General features: G+C 44.7%; 1 protein-coding gene across 1 annotated transcript in view; it reads left to right on the forward strand.

The window, feature by feature from the left end:
• Positions 1 to 4,507: 4,507 nt before the first annotated feature.
• The window catches only part of CFAP74 (cilia and flagella associated protein 74), a 269,418-nt gene continuing 252,752 nt past the window's right edge, over positions 4,508 to 21,173 (forward strand). The window contains exons 1-5 of the mRNA XM_073585414.1: positions 4,508 to 4,551; positions 8,204 to 8,333; positions 9,253 to 9,349; positions 11,072 to 11,215; positions 12,401 to 12,499. Of these exons, the coding sequence (XP_073441515.1) occupies positions 8,222 to 8,333; positions 9,253 to 9,349; positions 11,072 to 11,215; positions 12,401 to 12,499 (452 nt within the window). The 5' untranslated portion in view covers positions 4,508 to 4,551; positions 8,204 to 8,221. The remainder of the gene's footprint in view (positions 4,552 to 8,203; positions 8,334 to 9,252; positions 9,350 to 11,071; positions 11,216 to 12,400; positions 12,500 to 21,173) is intronic.

A 21,173-nucleotide genomic window follows, 5' to 3' on the forward strand; every position in this document is an offset into this window, starting at 1 on the left:
CACCTGTTCAAGACTCCTCCTTGTGTATCCTTTCTAGACCGTGTCTCTGCGCTGATCTCTCCCTTCCTTCCTGCTGTGGGCCTTCGAAAACAGTGTCTCAAGCCGGCAGCCACGTATCACACGGGGTGACGTGTGTTAGCCTCCGGGGTCCTTTATTAAAACTGCTGCCTTTTTGAGTATTGAATGCGGCTGCGACTGAGCCACTTAAAATTACCTCAGCCACCGTCTTTCTAGCTGAGCCCTGTATTTCTCCACTACCTTCAGGAGCCACCTTCCCCAACGAGGCCTGGTCCTTCCTTCTCCAGAAACGGCCTTCACAGGTGGCTTATGCACTTCCTGTGCCCCAAGGACCCCTTCCTTTCAGTCTAGGAGATTGGACAAGATTTTTCTCTCTTCTCTGACCCTCAGCCCACTCACAGCAATCCTGCTCTTACTCTGTCCTGTCATGGACTGACAACTCTCTAGAAAGATCCATTTACCTCAGACTAGCTCCACCCACCAACTGTCACCTTGCTGTCTCTGATTGGATGCCCACAATCACTCCACTACCTAAGCTCCTCCTACTGTACCTACCTTCCACACTAACCCCCAACACCCTTTCCTAGTCAGTCTGGGATGAGGCCATCCTCCCGCCGGGTACACCCAGAAAGCACTGACTAACTAGTGTGTGTGTTGAGTGCAGGGTTAGGAGTCCTGAGTGGTGATCCCTCCTTACCTGAGGGTGGGATACCACACCTTTGGATGAGGTGCAGTACCTCTGTGGCGACCGTACCCTCAGGGGCGCCATATTACCCTTTCTCAACTTTCTATATTGTTGTCGGATCCATACTGGGCCTGAGAGCGTCTGTGTTTGCCTCCTGAAATGTATATGGAGATTCAGTATGTTTAAACTATACTATATATACCTTGTATCTAGTGATACTGCACCCTTTTGCAAATGTTTATATTATTGTCTATTCCATACAGAGCCTGTGACCATCTGTGTCTGACTCATGAAATATATACGGAGATTTACAATTATCCCTAGACTGTATAGAGCTGTCCGATTCTGAAACAGTACCATATATCTGATGGTATTTTGAGTCCATTTTCACAAAAATTATTAAGTATGGTGGAAGAGGCCGCGGACGTGGGTGTGGGTGGGCCAGCTGGTACTGATGGTGGTGGTGGTGCATCTGCTGGTAGTGCCAAAAGCACAATAGCAGCTAAGGCAGGAGGTGTTGAGCCTGCGTCATCAAGTGAAGGATGTGGCAGCCCACACTTCAGATTACTCCATGGAGCTCTTTTCACATGCCATGCCTGTGTTATCAAGTGAAATTCTGAATTCCCCAGTCCAACATGAATCGGAGATGGAGTGCACTTATGCACAGCTACTGCTAGATGATTCTGCTGGAACATTGACCCACAGCACTACAGTCCCCTCGCACTCTAGAATGTGACACTGATGAAACTCAGGTGCCCCTTCCCGCATACTATACCACCTTACACGGTAACACAGAGGAAGGTGCAGATGAAAGTGCCGGTTCCCTGAGCAAGTGGGGGGGTCCTACTTGTGGGCGACGGCAATGGCACAGGGCCCCTCATACTACGTAAAAGTGTCTCTGCCGGTGGGAGGGCCCACTCGCCGTCAGACATACCGTCGTACTATGAGGGGCCCTGTGCCAGTGCCGTCGCCCACGAGTGGGCCCCCCATGCTTGCTCAGGGCCACAGCACTTGCAATACTTACCTCTCTCTGCTTCACCACCGTGACGCCTTCCGCCTTTCCTGACACTGACATTCAGGTAACAGAGCGCGATGACATCACGTCTGTATGCCCTCTACCAAAACAGTACAAGTGCAGAGAGCTTGAAGATGGCAATGCTGAGGAGTCCAGAGTAGAGCAGTGCCCAGTGAGGAGATGAATTTAATTGTTTTCAATGTTGGGACAGCTATTTTTGGGGAGCAATATACACTGGAGAATGATATATGGGGCCCATCATACACTGGAGCATCATCCATTTGGCCCATCATATACTGGAGCATTCCAAATGAGGGACATCAGTCACTGGAGCAGCATTTACGGGGCCCATTATACACTGGAGCATTAGAATTGGGGCCCATTATAGATGGAGCATTATTTGGGCCCATAAGACACTGGAGCATCATCCATGGGGACCATCATATACTGTATGGAACATTATATGGGACCAATTATTCTGTATGGAGAAATATATGGGGCTCATTATTCTGTATGGCGCACTAGGTGGTGGCCATAATACTGTATGGAGGAATATACTGTCTGGTTTTTGAGCTATTGTAGAATTTAAAATAGATATCAGTCATGTCATGTAAGCAGTGAAGTATTTTTCATTGTACTATACCTATATTTATGTGCCGTATGGGAGCATTATGAATTGTGGAATGTGTTAAAAGGGCGCACTGACACTCTTTGGCCCAGGGCACACAAAAACCTGGCGCCAGCCCTACCCCCCCCCCCCCACAACTTTAGCCAAATAACCCCCAGTTTTCAATGCGGAATTATTATTATAAAGTAAATTAAGGCTGCCAAGCTTAAGTAATAAGAATTGATGTTGTTGGTGTGTTTACTGTCCTCCACTCACTGCCGACTTTGCTTCCCCATTGACTTGCTTTGGGTTTCGTGTTTCAGTCGGACCCTGACTCTTCCCTATAGTCGGCCGATTTCGTTCGACCCGACTTTTTAGAAAGTCGGGTTTCATGAAACCCGACTCGACCTGAAAAAAGGCAAAGTTGCTCATCTCTACTGATGAGCAAACACCTTATAAGAGCACTCTCATGTGCTATCCGATTGTCTTCAGCGTTCTCAAAAAATATGTTTGAGTCCCCGCAGCTGCATGTCTCGAGGCTGTACGACAGCTACAACACAGGCAGGGATTGTCAGTTTGTTAGGCAATCCCTACCTGTATGGCAGCTTTCGAACAGCCGCGAGACATGCAGCTGCGGGGACTCAAACATATTTTTCAAGCGCGCCAAATTCTCTCAGTTAGCACCCTAGCATGTTCAGAAAACACCTTATACAGCAAGCTAGCTTATCACTAGTGCACATCACTTACTGTGGTCTGTCTGTGTAGGCAGGCTATTAAGAACAAGCGATCTGTAAATATCGACCAACTGATGGTCGTTTAGTGCCGGGGACAGAAATGTTACTCCATCATGGACTGGAGTGCTATAATTTACATTATAATACATTTGCAGGACTTCATTAGGTCGTCCCAAAAATATCCAGATATGGCGTAAACTGTTTAATGAATTGGTCCCAACGACCTTAAAAAAAATGGACCAAAAGTAAAAAAAAAAAAAACTCCAAAGAGAATGTGCACATGATGCCTTACCAAGCGGATTCTGCTCCGAAATCCGTGTGAAAAAGCGCTAAACGCTTAAAAGAAGGAACATGTGCATTTCTATGTAACATCGACTCGCCGTTGACATGTTCAGTGTCCAGACCAATCTCCAGGCGTCCTCCGCTCTGAAGGTGCTCTATAAGGTCAATGGGAAGGATTAATAGACGTCCTTTTTGAGGGTTTTTTTTTTTTTTTGCTTGAGAAACCGCAAACGGTTTCTTCATTGTTGAATGGAGTTAACAGAATTAAAGACGCCACAAAAATGCTGAAAACCCACCGGTGGGCAAAAAAACATGAAAAAAAAAAAGATGCTCAGGAAATTAATATTAAGAAAAGACACTTGATAAAACCAAAACACAAAAATACAGGCGTTTCCTGAATCTTCTTTTTTTCTTGAAAAAGGCTGTGCGAACATACCCTAAAGCCACGTTCAGTATTTGATTTTTTTTACCTCAGATTTTGTAAGCCAAAACCAGGAGTGGGTGATACAGAAGTGGTGACGAGTTTCTATTCTACTTTTCCTCTGATTGTTCCGCTCCCGCTTTTGGATTACACATACTGAGGTAAAACACAGACCATATACTGAATGCATGAACATGTGAATCTTTAAGCTTCAGCAAATGCAGTTTTTTATTGCTTTTCTTGCAGGTGGAATGACTATGAGGCCCCTTATTATTCTTATTTTATCTTAAGTATTAAAAAAATAGTCTAATAAATATAAAAAAAAGTGTCCCGTGTGTATAGAACCAACATGATCATAGAATTATGACTTAAGTTCCACTTTTAAGATAATTTATTCTATTTTATTACTAATTATTTTATTAGAGGAAAGTCAGCAGTCGCCGCCTCCTCCATTCCCCTCACAGAGCACAATGAAGAATGATGAATGCCGCCCTGAGGTAACTGCATCCCCTCAGCCTGACTCTGGACTGCACCATCTGCCTCCCTGAATGTAAACACTGTTCTTTTTAATCTCATTTATGCGTAAGGATATCGGAACAGTATACTATCAGACAACAATAGGTACATTTTACCGAATGCAATCGCATACAGTTCTAGTCAAGCGGGACAGTAGCATTCACCCCCCTACACATAATGGTTGCTTCCGTCGTCATGGGGACGCGTCCTTCCTCTCCGGGGAAGCCACTGGCGGCGGAAGGTCTGCATGCAAGAAACACAAACTTAAATAAGGTAAAACTTTTCCATCTTGTTATTTCCAGGTGACTTTCCTACAGGAGCCTTTGTGCTGCCGGGTTATATGGGGGGCCGCTGTGTCCTTGCAGCACATGATTTATTAATGTGCTTACATGGCCGAAAGCCCCTTTAATTAGCCTTATTCGGTAACATGACGTCTATAGACGTCAGTAATGTGCATTTGCAGGTTTATTTAATGCTGGTAAGTCATTCTTGTTTTGTTTTATGCCAGCAGATACATATTTATGGTGAAATACAATGAAATTCCTTTAATCTGGCATCCAATACATTCAATAATCCAGAAAGTCTATTTTTTTTTTTGCTGCAGAAGTCGCGACTGATTGCACTTTTTGCATTGCATCAATTTTGCGGCAAATCCAACAGCAGCACAACAAAAGTGACGAATAAGCCCCAAGGGAATACAGTATTTTTTAACAATAGATTTATTCAGTAATAAATATTAAGGTTTATAATATTTTTTATTCATTTTTATATTTTATTTTTTTAGATTGTGTGTCTTAAAGGGGTTGTCCAGGCTTTTCTCATAATTTCAGTACATATCTGGGCTGCAGAATTATGACAATAAGTAATTTACTTTCTGTCACTAGTTTGCACAGTTTTCTAGATATTCTGAACAGAACATCCAAGGGGGGGTGTTGTGAGCTCTTCTGTTCATTCACCTTTTGTGTCCGAGGATCTCCCTCTTCTGGTGAAGGAAGGTAGTGAGGCTGATTTGGATGAAAGAAACCAAACACCTGATCAGGTGGATTGTGACTGGGTAACAGGAACTTCAGACTGGATATAAGGCAGCCGACGCCCTTCTGAGTGGCTGGTGATTTCTCTGCTGGATTCTTGGAGACCAGTCTGATTCCTGCTTCCCAAAGATAAGTTTTTGCTCTGCTATTGAACGTATTAGTTTTGGTTACCTTGTTTTATCAGTTCAGCCATCCCCGGCCGGGGGTGTGCTGGATTCTTATTCCTTGATCAGTGTTCTCTTTTGCTCTGCTTTCAGAATATTCTGAGTGCTGATATAGGCTTTGAAGTCTAGTGACTTCAGGGTCCTTTTTGCTTATCAGTTGTGTTGGTAATATTTTTAGCACGGTTTTCTCGGATTGCAGACAGCAGCTTTTCTGTCCTGTCCTATGTAGTTAGCTTGGGCCCCATCGTTTGCTCATCCTATCTTTCTATCTGTGTTAGTGTTTTCATCTTGTTTCACCATCATTATATGTTGGGGGCTGCCTGTCGCTTTGGGGTCTGCTCTGGGGCAGTCAGTTTTTCCCTTTTCTCTCTTTAGGCTTATGTAGATCTCCGGCTGTGACGAGGTGTCTAGGATCACCGTAGGAACACTCCACGGCTACTGCTAGTTGTGTGATAGGATTAGGGGTCTGCAATCCGCTAGTTTCCATCCTCTCTGATTTTCTGGGCTGAGCTTGTGTTTTGTTTTTTCCTCCTTGGTGACTCAATCATAACAGGGGGGGGTGTTATGGCATTGAAATGAGAACTAGTCGTAAGGCCTGTTTCACACTTCCGTTTTTTTGTGTCAGTTAAAATCCGCCAAAATGGCGGAAAGCGGATCCGTTGTTAACTGATGTGAACGGATGCTACTGGACCGTTTTTTTTTGACGGATCCGCCGAATGGAAAATTTTAAAGGAACCGCTGTCCGGGAAGAGGAGAGAGAGAGAGAGAGAGAGAATTTTTTTCGTCCGCCAGTAAGGATTTTAGGGTTAAGTTTCCAGCTGACTTCATTCCTCCGGGCATGCGCACTGTAAAATTCGGATCCTGCAGCAAAAAAAAGTTGCAGGGTCCGTCCAGGCATGTCGGCGGACGCAAGAAATTTGGCGGATCTGCAAAAAAACGGATCCAACAGATGGCCATCCGCCAAGATCCGCCGGTAATGCAACTCTATGGGGAAAAAAACGGATCCGCAAAAAAAAAATGGCGGATCCGTTTTTTTCAAAAACCGGCAGATTTTGACTGATGGTCAAAAACAGAAGTGTGAAACAGGCCTAACGTACAGGACGATTTTCCCTCCTCACTAGTTTCACTTTCCATAGATATAGAGAACTGTGTGTGTCTGGGGGAGGAGAAGCTCTCTGCACTGAGGCTGCTGGAGGGGAAGAATTCGTTACTGTGTGATGAGGGCTGCTTCATGTAGACGGGGTGGGCCTGTAGCTATGGAGGGTGGGGTTGTTGCTATAGAGGGCATGTTTGGAGTAGAGTAGGAGGTTACGACTAGTTCTCATTTCAATGCCATAACATCCCCCCTTGGACGTTCTGTTCAGAATATCTAGAAAACCGTGCAAACTAGTGACAGAAAGTAAATTGCTTATTATCATAATTCTGCAGCCCAGATATGTACTGAGATTATGTGAAAAGCCCGTACAACCCCTTTAAGGATCAGGTTGAATTACACATCCATTTTTTTTCCCCCCTGTTAAGAACAGAAAGATTTTTAATTCCTGTTGCCTAGGTTACCGGCCACCTCTGCGGTCTTTTAGCAGGCGTTGGTTTTCTCAACGAGGAGCGAGCGTTTACTACGTTGCTTGTAAGGCCGGGGTCACACTTGTGAAAAACTTGCACAAGTCTGGCGTCTCAATACCCGGCACTGCCGCCGGCACTCGGGAGTAGAACGTGCGGCTCCATGTATTGCTATGCGTCGCACGCTCCGATCCGCGTGCTGGCAACATTGCCGGGTATTAACATGCGAGACTCGGCTGTGTTTCTCGCATATGTGATCTTGGCCTAAGGAGTTTTCTGGTGGGAGGGCGATAGATCTGCCCAGCTTCAGTGTCCTCGCACCTCTCCCATCAGAGCACAGTTTGGACCATGAATCTGGTCTGACCCGGCGATCTTCAGAAACGCACCGGCCGCCACCAAACAGGAAGTCGGAGAACGGCGCGCTCCGGAGAAAGCAGATGATAGGACCCCTTATGGGCATTGATGACCCATTCTTAGGGCTCCTACAGACAACCGTAGGCTCTGTCCGGGTGCGGCACGGCAAAAAATCGGACCGCGTTCGCATCAATCTTATTCTTTGGGGTCGTGCACGTGTCCAAACAAAACCCCAAAACACAGCACACTCAATTTGCATCCATAAATCGGATTGCACTCAGCCATGCAAGTCAATGGGTCATTAAAAAAAAAAAAAAGGAACCACCCTTGGATGACATCTGGACTGACAAAATGGAGAAGATTGAGAAATTTGTTGGTTTTGCTGCCATAAGCTGCAGAAAAATGTCAGGTTTTGCTTGGCATTTCTTGTGTTTTTTCCTGTTTTTATCATGCTACATTTGTCTCTTGTGCTTAATGATACGGTTTAGTGCAAAAAAAAAAAATAAAAAATCAGGTTTTGGCTTATATTCCCTGACATCAAAAGGATCGAGCGCTGAGATGTAGTATGGGCAATTCTTCTGTTACCTGACACTGTCTCTCTGGGGAGAGTTTGGAGGTAATTAGGCGACCCCTCTAAAATTGGTGGATTCGGTCTATTTTTCTCTTGTGGCCTTATACTGGTGACTGATAAGAAGCTACGAATGCAGGATTTTCCATCTACTTTTTGATGATTTTTAACCTGTTTTTCATTTGCACCTTATTCTTGCTTGCTAAGTCTCACCTCTCTCCGTTTTGCCTTTTTTTGGCGCTATACAGGTGAATATTTCTTTAGATATGGACGATTCAGTCGTTTTGGATAGTTCACAGGATGAAGCAGAGATGGCCTCATATTTCGGAGAGGAAAACCCAACAGATTCCTTCTGGACTCAGGAGGAGCATATTAAAGGTGACGTGCCGCATTAAAAGCCACATATCATTTTTTTAAGCTGGTCTGAGCGTGCTTTGCTTTTCTAAATTGTGAGATTTGGGTAGAAAAATAAATTTGCTATGTTTTTATGATGTACAAAAAAAAACTGTATTTTACAGCAACAGCAAAATGAATGAGATTTGTAAAATGTCACTTACACAATGCGTTTTTCTTCTTACATATGTTTGTTTAAAAAATGCAGAATGTCCGTTCTTTCAGCGTTTTTACTGTAGTTTTTCTGCATTGGGGTCATTATCGCTTGTAATTTACTCCTTGGTTTTCAGGCCGTAATCTGAGTTTTTAATGCAGAAAAAATATACCGTACATACCCTATGGGTTCACACAATTGTATTTCTTTGGAGTTGATAAAAATCCCTCCGTGGTTTTGAAAAAAAAAAATTGCTGCATCAGATTCTGTGCGTTTTTCACAAGGTTTTCAGTTCTGACTTTTTTTTTATATGGTTTTGGATAGTTTTTGCGAAACATTTTTCTTTTCCACATTTTTTTGTTCTTTGTTTGCAGACTTTTGACTTCATTGTCAAGTTTGGTTCCAATGTCTCTAGGAATCCACTTCAAAGAATTAATAATTTTTTTTCCCTTAAGGCATTGTTCACAAACTTCCTGTATGAACAACAATGTTGATATCCCTTTTAAATCAACTAGAAGAGCATTTTAAAGCGTTTTCTGATGTGGATTTCTAAGAGGATCCACGTAAAAATCCACATAAAAAATTCAGTGTGAACATACCCCAATGACCCTTTAGCCGTTGGTCTGGACGTTCCCGTCCTACAAGTATGCATCACGTCAGATGGTTCCTTTCCATTGTCTCCGCCGTTCCTCTGCCGCAGATAATTATGTGTTTATTCATGCAGTTCTATTGCTTCTTTTCTCCTTCAAGGTGATGAATACACTTTTGGAGACGCAACAGAAAAAAATCAGCTTGAAGACGCCGCCACGGATGAATTAAGTGACAGCTTTGATTCCGAATCTAACTGGTAAGCGGCGTCCGTCCCGTCCCCGGCTTCTCGTGCCATTTATCTGGGGAATTCATTATGATCGCTGTGATTTTACCGTAGATGTTTATGATGCACACAGGGAAACAGATAACAAACAAGAACCATTCGGCATCGGCTTTATGTTATTTTTATGCGGTCCTCGGAGCATTAAACTCTCACGAAATAGGTTGAATCTTTCTCGGAAACTCGTCTGAGCGCAGGTATTTATTTATTTTGGGGCATAACTACTAAATGAGCTTTTTTTTTGCTGAACCGCTTTGATGGTGACTGGCGATACTAGCGGAGATATAATACCGGTATTGCAACGGAATAGCTCAATAAATGGTGTATGCGGTCGAAAAACATGCAAAATGGAAATAACGGGTCCATTTTTAAGACATAATGTGTCATTTCCCAAGGAAAATGTAGTATACATTTAAATGGCTCCTCCAGGAAAAAAAAAGTTGTGTAAACTATGGGAACCAACCAGAAGTTGAGTCTCGGTGTTCACGCATTTATTAGACACATATATAAAAATACTTTTTTAACCTGAGTCCCGCTAAATAGAAGCCATATTCACACCTTTATATCTCTGATGTCCGGCACTTATTGCAAAGTGCATCTACTTTATGCATATGAATGGATAAAGGATTTAAATGGGTAGTCCAATTTATTTTTCGTTATTTTTTATTACTTAAATGCATGTAGTCGGGACTAAAAATTATATTTGCAATTGGGTTTCACTAAAAACGTTGCACCGTTTGACTTTTACGGCTCTTTGTTTTGCGTCACATTCAATTTTGATGCTGTCCATGGTCATAAGTCAGCTGAGAGGAGCTCAGAAAAAGGCAGATAAGAAAACTTTCCCTCAGAGCGTCATGGCGGGCTCACTGATAGATGCTGTGTGAACTCATTCTACAGGCAGCAATAGGCTGCATTACACAGAGTATATAGAAGGCAAACAGTGCAAAATTTGTATTGATATACAATTGCTAAATTTTTTTTTAATCCCAATTACATGCATTTAAGTAGAAAAAAAAATTTCATCAAAGTCTGAGAGTCAGAATGGGGTCCAAACAAGGACCTTACACTGGGATCTTGTGACCGTCACCTCTGACTTCCGGTCAGACAGAAGCTTCGGTCACAAGATGGAAATATCGGACTGGAGCGGCATTGGAAAGAGCAGAAGATGGCGGCTGGTAAGTATATTGCTAGGAGCAAGGAACATGCATTACTGATACTTCTCTGGAGGTGAAAGAAATAAAACCGCTGGAGCGGTGCTTTAAGATGCTGTGGATCCCCATTACCCAGAATTTATGGTGGGCTGCACACAATTCTCCTAAAGGTCCCGTTTCGTCAGCAGAACAAGCAACTATCTCTCCAGATCTCCTCATAGACATGAGTATGATTATCAGCGGTGTGTGGAGGAGTCACCTGTCAGTGTAATTCTGGCTCTGATGATAAAGAGCCTGCTGAAAAGTCTTCCTTAAAATATAGGACGTATGAGTCTAAATAAGCCCCAATGACCAGTGTGAATATTGCAAGATTACTAATTGTGTTTTTAGCACGGACTGTGGTATGAAAGAAAGGGCTTTTTTGTGTTAAATATATGTAAAACAGAAGCTTCAGGTCATTTTCTGCCATTTATTAAGATGTAAGTTGACATTTTCTCTTTGCGGTGATAAAAATACATTTCTGCATCTGCTTTTTCCTCACGTCTAGGTCCAGTGAACAGTATACTGATCAGGATGAGATGATGAAAGGTACAAGACACGTCGATAAGGTCCGGGCTTTCAGACTGCGTAAAAAACTCAACCAGCTCGACAGTTTTCAACAGGAGAAAGAATTAATGATTCAGAAAGTCAGGTTTGTTTTCTCGTCCAGTTTACAACATCCAGGATTTAGGTCTAGACGCCGTATCTACGTTCTGTCGGCTTTATAACGCCATCGCAAGTAATAATGTTCCCCAGAAAATTTCTTGGGAATCCCTACAGAAATCTCAGCTGAACCTCAGGCCTCATTATAAAGATTGACAGCTCCACCGGCACCGTAATTTTACCGTGAACGTTCTGCATCCCATAGAAAAGAAGAACACGTGGTTTATAAGCAAAGCCAATAACAGCAGTAGCCAGTGACCCAGAACTGGAGGGGGGCTAATGTGACCCATCAAGCCCCATCGGTACCAACCTACAGTTAAAGGGGACCTACACTTGAAAAATAAATTCGCTTTAGATCTACCCCCTCCCGCCAATTTTAATTTTATGCTTTCCTTTTTTTACGTCCCCTCTACGAAAATGGCAGAATTGTATAATGTACTAGAAAATATTTAAAAGTGGGTGAAACAGTGACATAAAATGCAATTGTGCCACTTTTGAGTGTTTGTTTTTAAGGGGTACAATGCACGGTACACATGATCTTTCAATATGATTGCGACAGTACCAAATCAGTGTTTATATTTTACTGGTTTAAAAAAAAAAATCGCCATTTTATGATACCTATAGATTTATTTGTCAATATTTTTAATGAGGGCATTGTAGTGTTTCATTGGTATGATATTGGGGTACATACACTAAAACCCAATGAACATGTTATATGTTTTGCATTTTGCAAATAAGGCAATTCTAGAGTTTTCTTTTTTTTTTTTTTTTTTTTTAAATTTTCCGTATGGGCCAAATAATTTTATGTATTAATTTATCAGAAAGTCTCAGGCATGCCAAATATAGATATTAATTTATTTTCAGATTGAGAAAAGAAATTTAATTAAATGATTTTCGTTCTTTATTAATTTTTTAAATATTTTGTAAACATTTTTAGCCTCTTTGAGCCACTTGAAACACTATGTAGTGACATTAATGATCTCCTGAGAAGCCCTGCCCATGAGGGTCAAACCTCAAAACTGCTTATCTGGTCATTTAGCTCTCTAAAAGATAAGTCAATCTATGACTTTTGGATTTTTCAATTAGATTTATTTATTATTCCCCCACCGCAAAGAAAAAAGGATTGTGTTTAGTAAAAAACAAAAATCTTATTTTTTTTTTATTTTTGCAACAGGGTAGAAGTGAAGGCCTGTCAGGAGAGAATCGAGTCATTGGAGCAACAAAAGTCTAGTGTGGAAGCGGATATTCAGAATGAACAGAAGAATTCTAACATGTAAGCAAGTAACTCTGTACCCTGTGTGAGGCAGTGAGGGGGATCATATGCAAGGGTCGATATTTATCCCCCAGGATGCGGACTGAGTCCTATTAGACCCACTGGAATGCCTTGTATTCACAGCAGGACGCCTGTGAATCACAAGGCAAAATAAAAGTAAGTGTAGACCTGGTCAAGCTATTTGGCCAAGGCAGTGTTCAGGAAAACCCGGTGAGACCTCTTTCACACGTCAGTGGCTCCGGTACGTGTAGTAACAGTTTTCTCACGTACCGGAGAAACTGACATACATAGACCCATTCAAATGAATGGGTCTATGCACATGTCAGCGTGTTTTCACGGACCGTGTGTCCGTGTGCAAAATACACTGACATGTCCGTTTTAACACGGACACACGGCCCGCAACATGTACTTGCTCTGCCGGCAACAGCGAGCAGGAGAGAATGAATGAATGAAAACCCGACGTGGGGTCCCCATCAGTTTGTGAACCAACCAGACGAAACAGCTGGAGGCTGCAGCCCTCAGCTGTCAGCTTCATCAAGGTTGGTTCTCAAGAATAGAGGGGTCCCCACACTGTTTTTTTAAATTATTTAAATAAATAATTTAAAAAAATTGACAACCAACCTGACTAAAGCTGAGGGCTGATATTCTCAGGCTGGTAAGGGGCCATTGATCTTGGCCCACCACATCCTAAAAACAGCAGCCCCCAGCTGTCCAGAAAAGGCGCATCTATTAGATGCGCCTATTCTGGAGCTTTGCCTGGCTCTTCCCACTTGCCCTGTAACAGTGGCAAGTGGGGTAATAAGGGGTTAATGCCACCTTTCTATTGTAAGGTGACATTAAGCCTGGATTAGTAATGGAGAGGTGTCAATAAGACACCTCTCCATTACTAATCCTAGAGTCAGTCAAGGGTTAAATAAACACACACACAATAAGAGCAAAGTATTTTAATGAAAGTATACACTACACACAGTTTTAAAATCTTTATTACACTGTTAATTCCATTGTGATGCCATCAATCTCCTGTAAAAAAGGTGAAAATAATAAAACAACAATATACATTACCTGTCTGGCGCTCAGTCACGTCCCACGATGTAAATCCATCTCGGGGGTTAATCAGTTTACAGGCGGAGCACTGCTAACACAGCCGCTCCCGACTGTAAGATACTGTAGAATGAATGGAAGTAGCCGGCGCAGACTCAGTGATGAGCGGTGATGTCACCACTAGTTACTAAGCATGCGCCAGTGACGTCACCGCTCATCACTGAGTCTGCGCCGGCTGCTTCCATTCATTATACAGAAGTTTACAGTCGGGTGCGGCTGTGTTAGCAGCACTCCGCCTGTAAACTGATTAACCCCCGATATGGATTTACGCCAAGGGACATGACTGAGCGCCAGACAGGTAATGTTCATTGTTGCTTTATTATTTTCACCTTTTTTACAGGAGATCGGTGGCATCGCAATGGAATTAGCAGTGTTATAAAGATTTTAAAACTGTGTGTATTGTGTTCTTTCATTAAAATGCTTTGCTCTTATTGTGTGTGTGTTTATTTAACCCTTGACTGATCGTAGGATTAGTAATGGAGAGGTGTCTTATTGACACCTCTCCATTACTAATCCGGGCTTAATGTCACCTTACAATAGAAAGGTGGCATTAACCCCTTATTACCCCATTTGCCACCACTACAGGGCAAGTGGGAAGAACCAGGCAAAGCTCCAGAAACAGGGCATCTAATAGATGCACCTTTTCTGGGCAGCTGGGGGCTGATGTTTTTACCAGCCTGAGAATGTCAGCCCTCAGCTGTCAGCTTTCGTCAGATTGGTTGTCACAAATGGGGACCCCACGCCGTTTTTTAAAATTATTTATTTAAATAATTAAACAGCGTGGGGACCCCTCTATTCTTGAGAACCAACCTTGATGAAACTGACAGCTGAGGGCTGCAGCCTCCAGCTGTAAATTTCGTCTGGTTGGTTCACAAACTGAGGGGGACTCCATGTCAGGTTTTCATTCATTCTCCTCTCCTGCTCGCTGTTGCCGGCAGAGCAGGAGAGAAGAATGACAGCCGCGTTCAGCACTAGCCGCCGGGAACAGCACTTACTGTAGCGCTTCTTCCCGGCGGCCGTCCATGTGGTCCTGATATGGCACACATGCGGCACACGGTTGCCACACGGAGGTGCCACGTATCCACACGGATACACGGACATGGATAGCTCCGGTACCGTTTTTTACGGTACCGGAATTATTTGGACGTGTGAAACTGGTCCGCTTCTCCAAGCCGGGTTTTACAAGTGGCCCATGGCCACAGATTCCAGTTAAAAACCCTGGAGTATAGGGTTTGGGTGTGTCAGTGTTTGTTTGTAGTAGGAGAGCAGGTGGCTCTACAGCGTCCTGCCTGTGTGAGGTAGCACAGAGCCCAGAGCAGCAAATGCCTGGCACCCCACAGTGTGATATGGTGGTCCAGTCACCCTCGGCAACCAGTCTCATGTACAGACTGTTGTGACGCCCCGGCTGCGATCCGAAGGATACCGTGTGTTGTGCACTGTGTGAGTTTTTGGACATTAAACACGTTTGCTGTGAACTTTCCTGTGGTTCCTGCCTATCTGTCACACTGCACCAACCCCACTGCACTACATATGGTTGGAGAATGCGGGCAGTGTGAATTGAGCCAAACCTCAATGCCAGCTGCATGTCTGTCATTAGGCCTGCCCTGTCATTAGGCCTGCCACACTGCAACCCAGGCCTGCAGACAAAATGGAGGAAATCCTGAGTCAGCTGTTCCTCACGTAGCAACAACAGCAACAGACCAATAACCTGTTGCTGCAGCGCCGACCCCGGAACGTCGCGAGGCCCGAGACAAGGTCCACTCTGCTTTGAGGAAATTGAGTGCGGAAGATAACGTGGAAACTTTCCTCACCGTATATGAGCGCACGGCAGAGTGGGAGAACCTGCCAGCTTCCCAGTGGGTTGAAGTGGTGGCTCTGTTCCTGAGGAGTGATTCCCTAAAGGCCTACTTTGACCTCAGTCCGGAGGACGCCCAGGACTATGCAAAGCTAAAAGGTGAGATACTTGCCCGACTGGGGGTTAATACCTACGTGATAGCCCAACAGGTGTTTGCATGGACTTTTGTGGAGGCCCAGCCTGCCCGGTCTCAGGTGTATGACTTACTGTAGCTTGTAAAAAGGTGGCTCCAACCTGAGACTTTGACTCCAGCCCAGATGGTGGAGAAGGTGGTGGTTGACCGGCTGGTGAAGGCTCTGCCAGCAGCCATACAGCGATGGTTGGGGCAAGGGGACCCGGGCACTCTAGAGCAGGTGGTGGGACTGATTGAGCGGTACATGGCCACCCAGGACTTTATACAGGACATGGCTCCACTACGGCTGTCACGTCGGGCCCCACCAACCCAGGAGCCTGGGAAAAGTCTATGACCCTCTACTGGGGCCAATCAGGACCGAGCCCGTACAAAGGGGGTATCCCGAAGGGAGAGTGTCAGGAGACCCGTATCCCCTAAGTCGGCCCCAAGGTCCAGCTATTAAGTGTTGACGGTGCCATGACCCCGGACATGTGGCTGACAACTGCTCCCTGAAAGCTGAACCCATGGACTGCAGGTATACTCATGGTGTGTCTATGTATGCCCAGCCAGTCTGCACCGCCACTATAGGCACTGCCAGCAGCGAACAACAACTGTGCCAGGTACTCGTCAACTGGTACCAAACAGACGCTCTCTTGGACTCGGGCAGCTTAGTGACTCTGGTTCATGGGTTCCTTTTTGCCGGGGACAACCCCAATGAACGGAAAGTGGGGGTAGTATGCATACATGGGAAACTCCGAGAGTACCCGACCACGGAGGTTACGTTTTCCACCCTGTGCAGAGAAATAAGACGTGGTGGGAGTGGTAAAGACTCTCTCGTATGGGACTGTATTGGGAAGAGACTTGCCACTGTTATGGTCCCTGTGAAAGACCAGGGTTAACCCTTCCAAGGTAAATGCTATTCCAGGTGCGGAACCTGAAGATCGCAAGTCATGAATACCTGCCGTAGGGGTCACCAACCTATGGACAGAGTGTAACCCCGATAGGTTTCCGCTAGAGGTAATGGCAGGAGAGGTCGAGGAGACGCCATCGATCCTCGATCTGGAAGTATCCACTGGTAAGTTCGGGACAGCTCAGCTCCAGGATCTCACTCTGACCCGGGCACGGGAAAGAGTAATCGAGGTAAATGGGGTGGCTCAGCAACGGGGTGCGGGGACGGTTTTCCCGCATATGGTGATCATCCAGGAGTTATTATACAGGGTTGATAAAATCTGGGATGCGGTGGTAGAACAACTGGTAGTGCCCCAATCCTACTATCGGGCTGTGCTCAACATGGCTCACACCCACATGCTAGTAGAGCGCTTGGGGGCCAAAAAGATTCAAGAGCGCATACTGCGGCATTTTTTTTGGCCTGAGGTCTACGCTGAAGTATTGTGATACGTGTCCGGAGTGCCAACTAACCTCACCCACTGCAACCTATTGGAGTCCATTTGTGCCTCTGACCATTATAGGTGTATAGGTGTACCTTTTTATCGGATTGCGATGGATCTGGTAGGGCCAATAGTAAAATCCGCCCGGGGCCACCAACACATATTAGTAGTCGTACCCGGAGGCCATTCCACTTCAGCACACCTCGGCAAAGCTTATTGCCCGGGAGTTGTTTTTTACCATGTTCTGTCGCCTTGGGCTATCGAAAGAGATCCTCACTGATCAGGGGACTCCTTTCATGTCCAAGGTGATGAAAGAACTGTGCAGGCTCCTCAAGATAAAGTAGTTGCGCATGTCGGTGTACCACTCTCAGAACGACAAACTAGTAGAGCGCTTCAACAAAACCCTCAAATTCATGCTGAAGAAGCTAGTCTCCAAGGATGGAAGGGATTGGGACATGTTGTTGCCATACTTGATGTTTGCCATTCGCGAGGTGTCACAGGCTTCCACGGGATTTTCACCCTTTGAGCTACTGTATGGCAGGCATCCTAGCGGTCTGCTGGATGTAGGTAAAGAGACGTCGGAGCAGGAACCTACGCCACATAAGAGTGTCATTGAGCATGTGGCCAATATGAAGGACCGAATTGCAGCGGTCATGCCTTTTGTAAAAGAGCACTTGGTGGGGGTTTAGGCAGCGCAGAGCTGTGTATATAACAAAAAGGCCACGGCCCGCTCCTTTAAAGCAGGAGATTGGGTGTTGGTTTTGGTGCCCATCACCGAAAGCAAGCTTATGGCCAAGTGGCAATTGCCGTATGAAGTTCGGGAAAAAGTGGGGGAAGTAAACTACTGAGTTTACCAGCCGGAGAAAAGGAAACCCGAACAGTTGTATCACGTTAATTTGTTGAAAGCGTGGAAGGACCGGGAGTGTATGCTTATGGAGGTGACTCCCAACATATCCTCTGGGGACCCTCCGATGTCGGTCCGGACGGAGGTCGAGGGAGTGGTAAAGAAAACAGACACCCTCTCGAAACAGCAGCGGCGAGAGGTGCGGAAATTGGTACAGGAGAATACATATGTGTTCTCAGGATTACCCAGAAGTACATCTGTCATCCAGCATAACATTGTCACTGAGCCTCACTTAAGGGTACGAATGAAACCTGTTGTGAGTTCATTTTCCCCTTCACTACTGAGGCCCGAGGAACTCCCTCTTCTGGTGAAGAAAGGTAGTGAGCCTGATTGTCAAACACCTGGGGCTGATGATGATGACTGGCTGAGTGGAGTTAATGACTGGATATAAGGCTGCCGACGCCCTTCTGGCCTGCGGGTGAATTCTCTGTGGACTTCTAGGAAACCAGTCTGATTCCTGCTCATCTAAAGCTAAGATTTCTGCTTTGCCTTTTTGCATTAGTGTTTTGTTTTCCTTGCTTTTCTGGATTCTGCCATTCCCTGCTGGGGTGAGCTGAATCTCCTTTTGCCTGTTGCTCTGTCTTCAGAATATTCCTGAGTACTGACATAGCTTTTTTTGAAGCCTAGCGTCTTCAGGGCCTTTTTTACTGTCAGTTTGTTGGCTCTTATTTTCATAGGGGTTTTCACGGATTGCAGACAGCAGCCTTCCTGTCCTTTCCTATCTAAGCTAGCGTGGGCCCCATCTTTGCTCAGTCTATCTTTCTGTCTGTGTTTTGTTCTTTCTTCTTGCTTCACCGTCATTATATGTGGGGGGCTGCCTTTTACTTTGGCGTCTGCTCTGGGGCAGTTTAGATTTCCCTTTCTGTCTTTAGGCTATGTAGTCCTCCGGCTGTGATCGAGGGGCCTAGGGCATCGTAGGAGCCCCCCACGGCTACTGCTAGTTGTGTTGATAGGTTCAGGGGTCTGCAATCCGATAGCTGCCAACTTCTCTGGTTTTCTGGACTTAGCTAGCATTTCCATTTTTGCCTCCTACGGTGACTCAATCATAACAGAATCACCCGCCATACCGCAGATTCTAGGGTACTCAATAGCAGGAAGGAATTGTAAAAAAAAAAAAAAAAAAAGGTGTGTATATTTTTTCCTCTATATCTCTGAGGCCATAGGGGGAATTTTTTTTTTCTCTCAATGGAGATAAAGCAATTGTCTGATCGTGTGGAGCAGCTCGCTGCTGAAGTGCGGGGAATTTCCGCCTACCTTGCTCATTCACATGCTGCTGAACCAAAGATTCCTACACCTGATGTGTTTTTTGGGGATCGGTCTAAATTTTTGAATTTCAAAAATAATTGTAAATTATTTTTTGCCTTGAAGCCTAACTCGTCAGGGAGCTCCGCGCAGCAGGTTAAAATTGTCATCTCTTTGCTGCGTGGCGATCCCCAGGATTGGGCGTTTTCTTTGAAACCAGATGATCCTATTCTGACTAATGTGAACGCATTTTTTCAGGCCTTGGGGTTGTTGTATGACGAACCTAATGCCATTGATCAGGCTGAAAAGACCCTGCTGGCATTGAACCAGGGTCGTGATTCTGCAGAATTGTACTGTCAAAAATTCCGAAAGTGGGCAGTACTTACTACCTGGAATGATAATGCCTTGGCTGCTCTCTTTCGGAAGGGGTTGTCAGAAGCTGTAAAAGATACTATGGTGGGATTTCCTGTTCCCTCTGGTCTTGACGATTCTATGTCTTTAGCCATTCAGGTTGATCGGCGTTTACGCGAACGCAGAGCTGCACGAGAGGTGTTGCCACCTGTTGAACAGATGTCTGAACCTATGCAATGTGATAGAGTTTTTTCCAGAGAGCAGCGTCAGGAGTTCAGAATGCGTAATAAGTTGTGTTTTTTCTGTGCAGATGCCTCGCATATTATTTCTGTCTGTCCTAAACGCGAGAAACGCTTTGCACACACGTTTTCTGTTGGTGGTGTTCAACCTAAGTTTCTTCTGGCTATTACTCTGATCTGCTCCCTGTCCACATTTTCCGCCAAGGCTTTTGTGGATTCGGGAGCAGCTCTAAACCTAATGGACTTGGATTTTGCTAAACGTTCTGGATTTCCGATGACACCTCTGCAGACGCCTATCCCTTTGAGGGGGATTGATGCTACTCCTTTGGCTAAAAATAAACCTCAGTTTTGGACCCAGGTGGTAATGCGGGTCGCCCCAGACCATCAAGAAAATTGCAGGTTTTTGGTGTTACATAATCTGCATGATACTATTGTTCTGGGGTTTCCCTGGTTACAAATTCATAATCCAGTTTTGGATTGGAAATCTGTGTCTGTGGTGAGTTGGGGTTGTCGGTGTGCCTTTAGTGAGGCTCCTGTGTTTTCCACCTCTCCTCAGTCGCATGATGTTCCTGATTATTTGGCGGACTTTTATGATGTATTTAGTGAGAATGAGTCTGCGTCTCTGCCTCCTCATAGGAGTTATGACTGTGCTATTGAACTGAGCCCGGGGTGTAAATTTCCTAAGGGTTGGCTCTTCAATTTATCTGTACCCGAGCACGAGGCTATGCGATCCTATATTAAGGAGGCGTTGGAGAAGGGTCATATTAGACCATCCTCGTCACCCTTAGGTGCCGGTTTTTTTTTTGTAGCCAAAAAGGATGGATCATTAAGACCTTGTATTGATTATCGTGCTCTCAACATAAATATTAAATATGTTAAATATCAGTATCCATTACCCCTGATTTCTGATCTATTCTCCAGAGTTAAAGGTGCTTGCTGGTTTACCAAGCTTGACCTCAGGGGGGCGTATAATCTTATTCGCATTAAGCATGGGGATGAATGGAAGACGGCGTTTAATACTCCGGAGGGACATTTTGAGTACCTGGTGATGCCTTTTGGGCTCACTAATGCCCCTTCTGTCTTCCAGTGCATCATGAACGATATTTTCCGAGATTTTGTCGATAAATTTTTGATTATCTATCTGGATGATATTTTGATCTTCTCCAAGGATTGGGATTCTCATGTGGAACATATTCGGACTGTGTTCCGGATCTTGAGGGAGAATTCCCTGTATGTCAAAGGATCTAAATGCCTTTTTGGAGTACAGAGGATTTCTTTTTTGGGATTTATTTTGTCCCCGTCAACTATTGAAATGGACCCGGCCAAGGTACAGGCCATTTACGATTGGGTTCAGCCCACTTCTTTGAAGGCCCTCCAGAAGTTTTTGGGTTTTGCTAATTTTTATCGGCAATTTATAGCAAAATTTTCTAGTATTGCCAAGCCATTGGCTGATTTGACTAAGAAGGGTGCTGATGTGTTAAA

Source organism: Dendrobates tinctorius, unplaced genomic scaffold (assembly GCF_039654945.1).
Source record: "Dendrobates tinctorius isolate UK_male_01 unplaced genomic scaffold, ASM3965494v1 ptg000086l, whole genome shotgun sequence".
In the NCBI taxonomy this organism is placed as follows: Eukaryota; Metazoa; Chordata; class Amphibia; order Anura; family Dendrobatidae; genus Dendrobates; species Dendrobates tinctorius.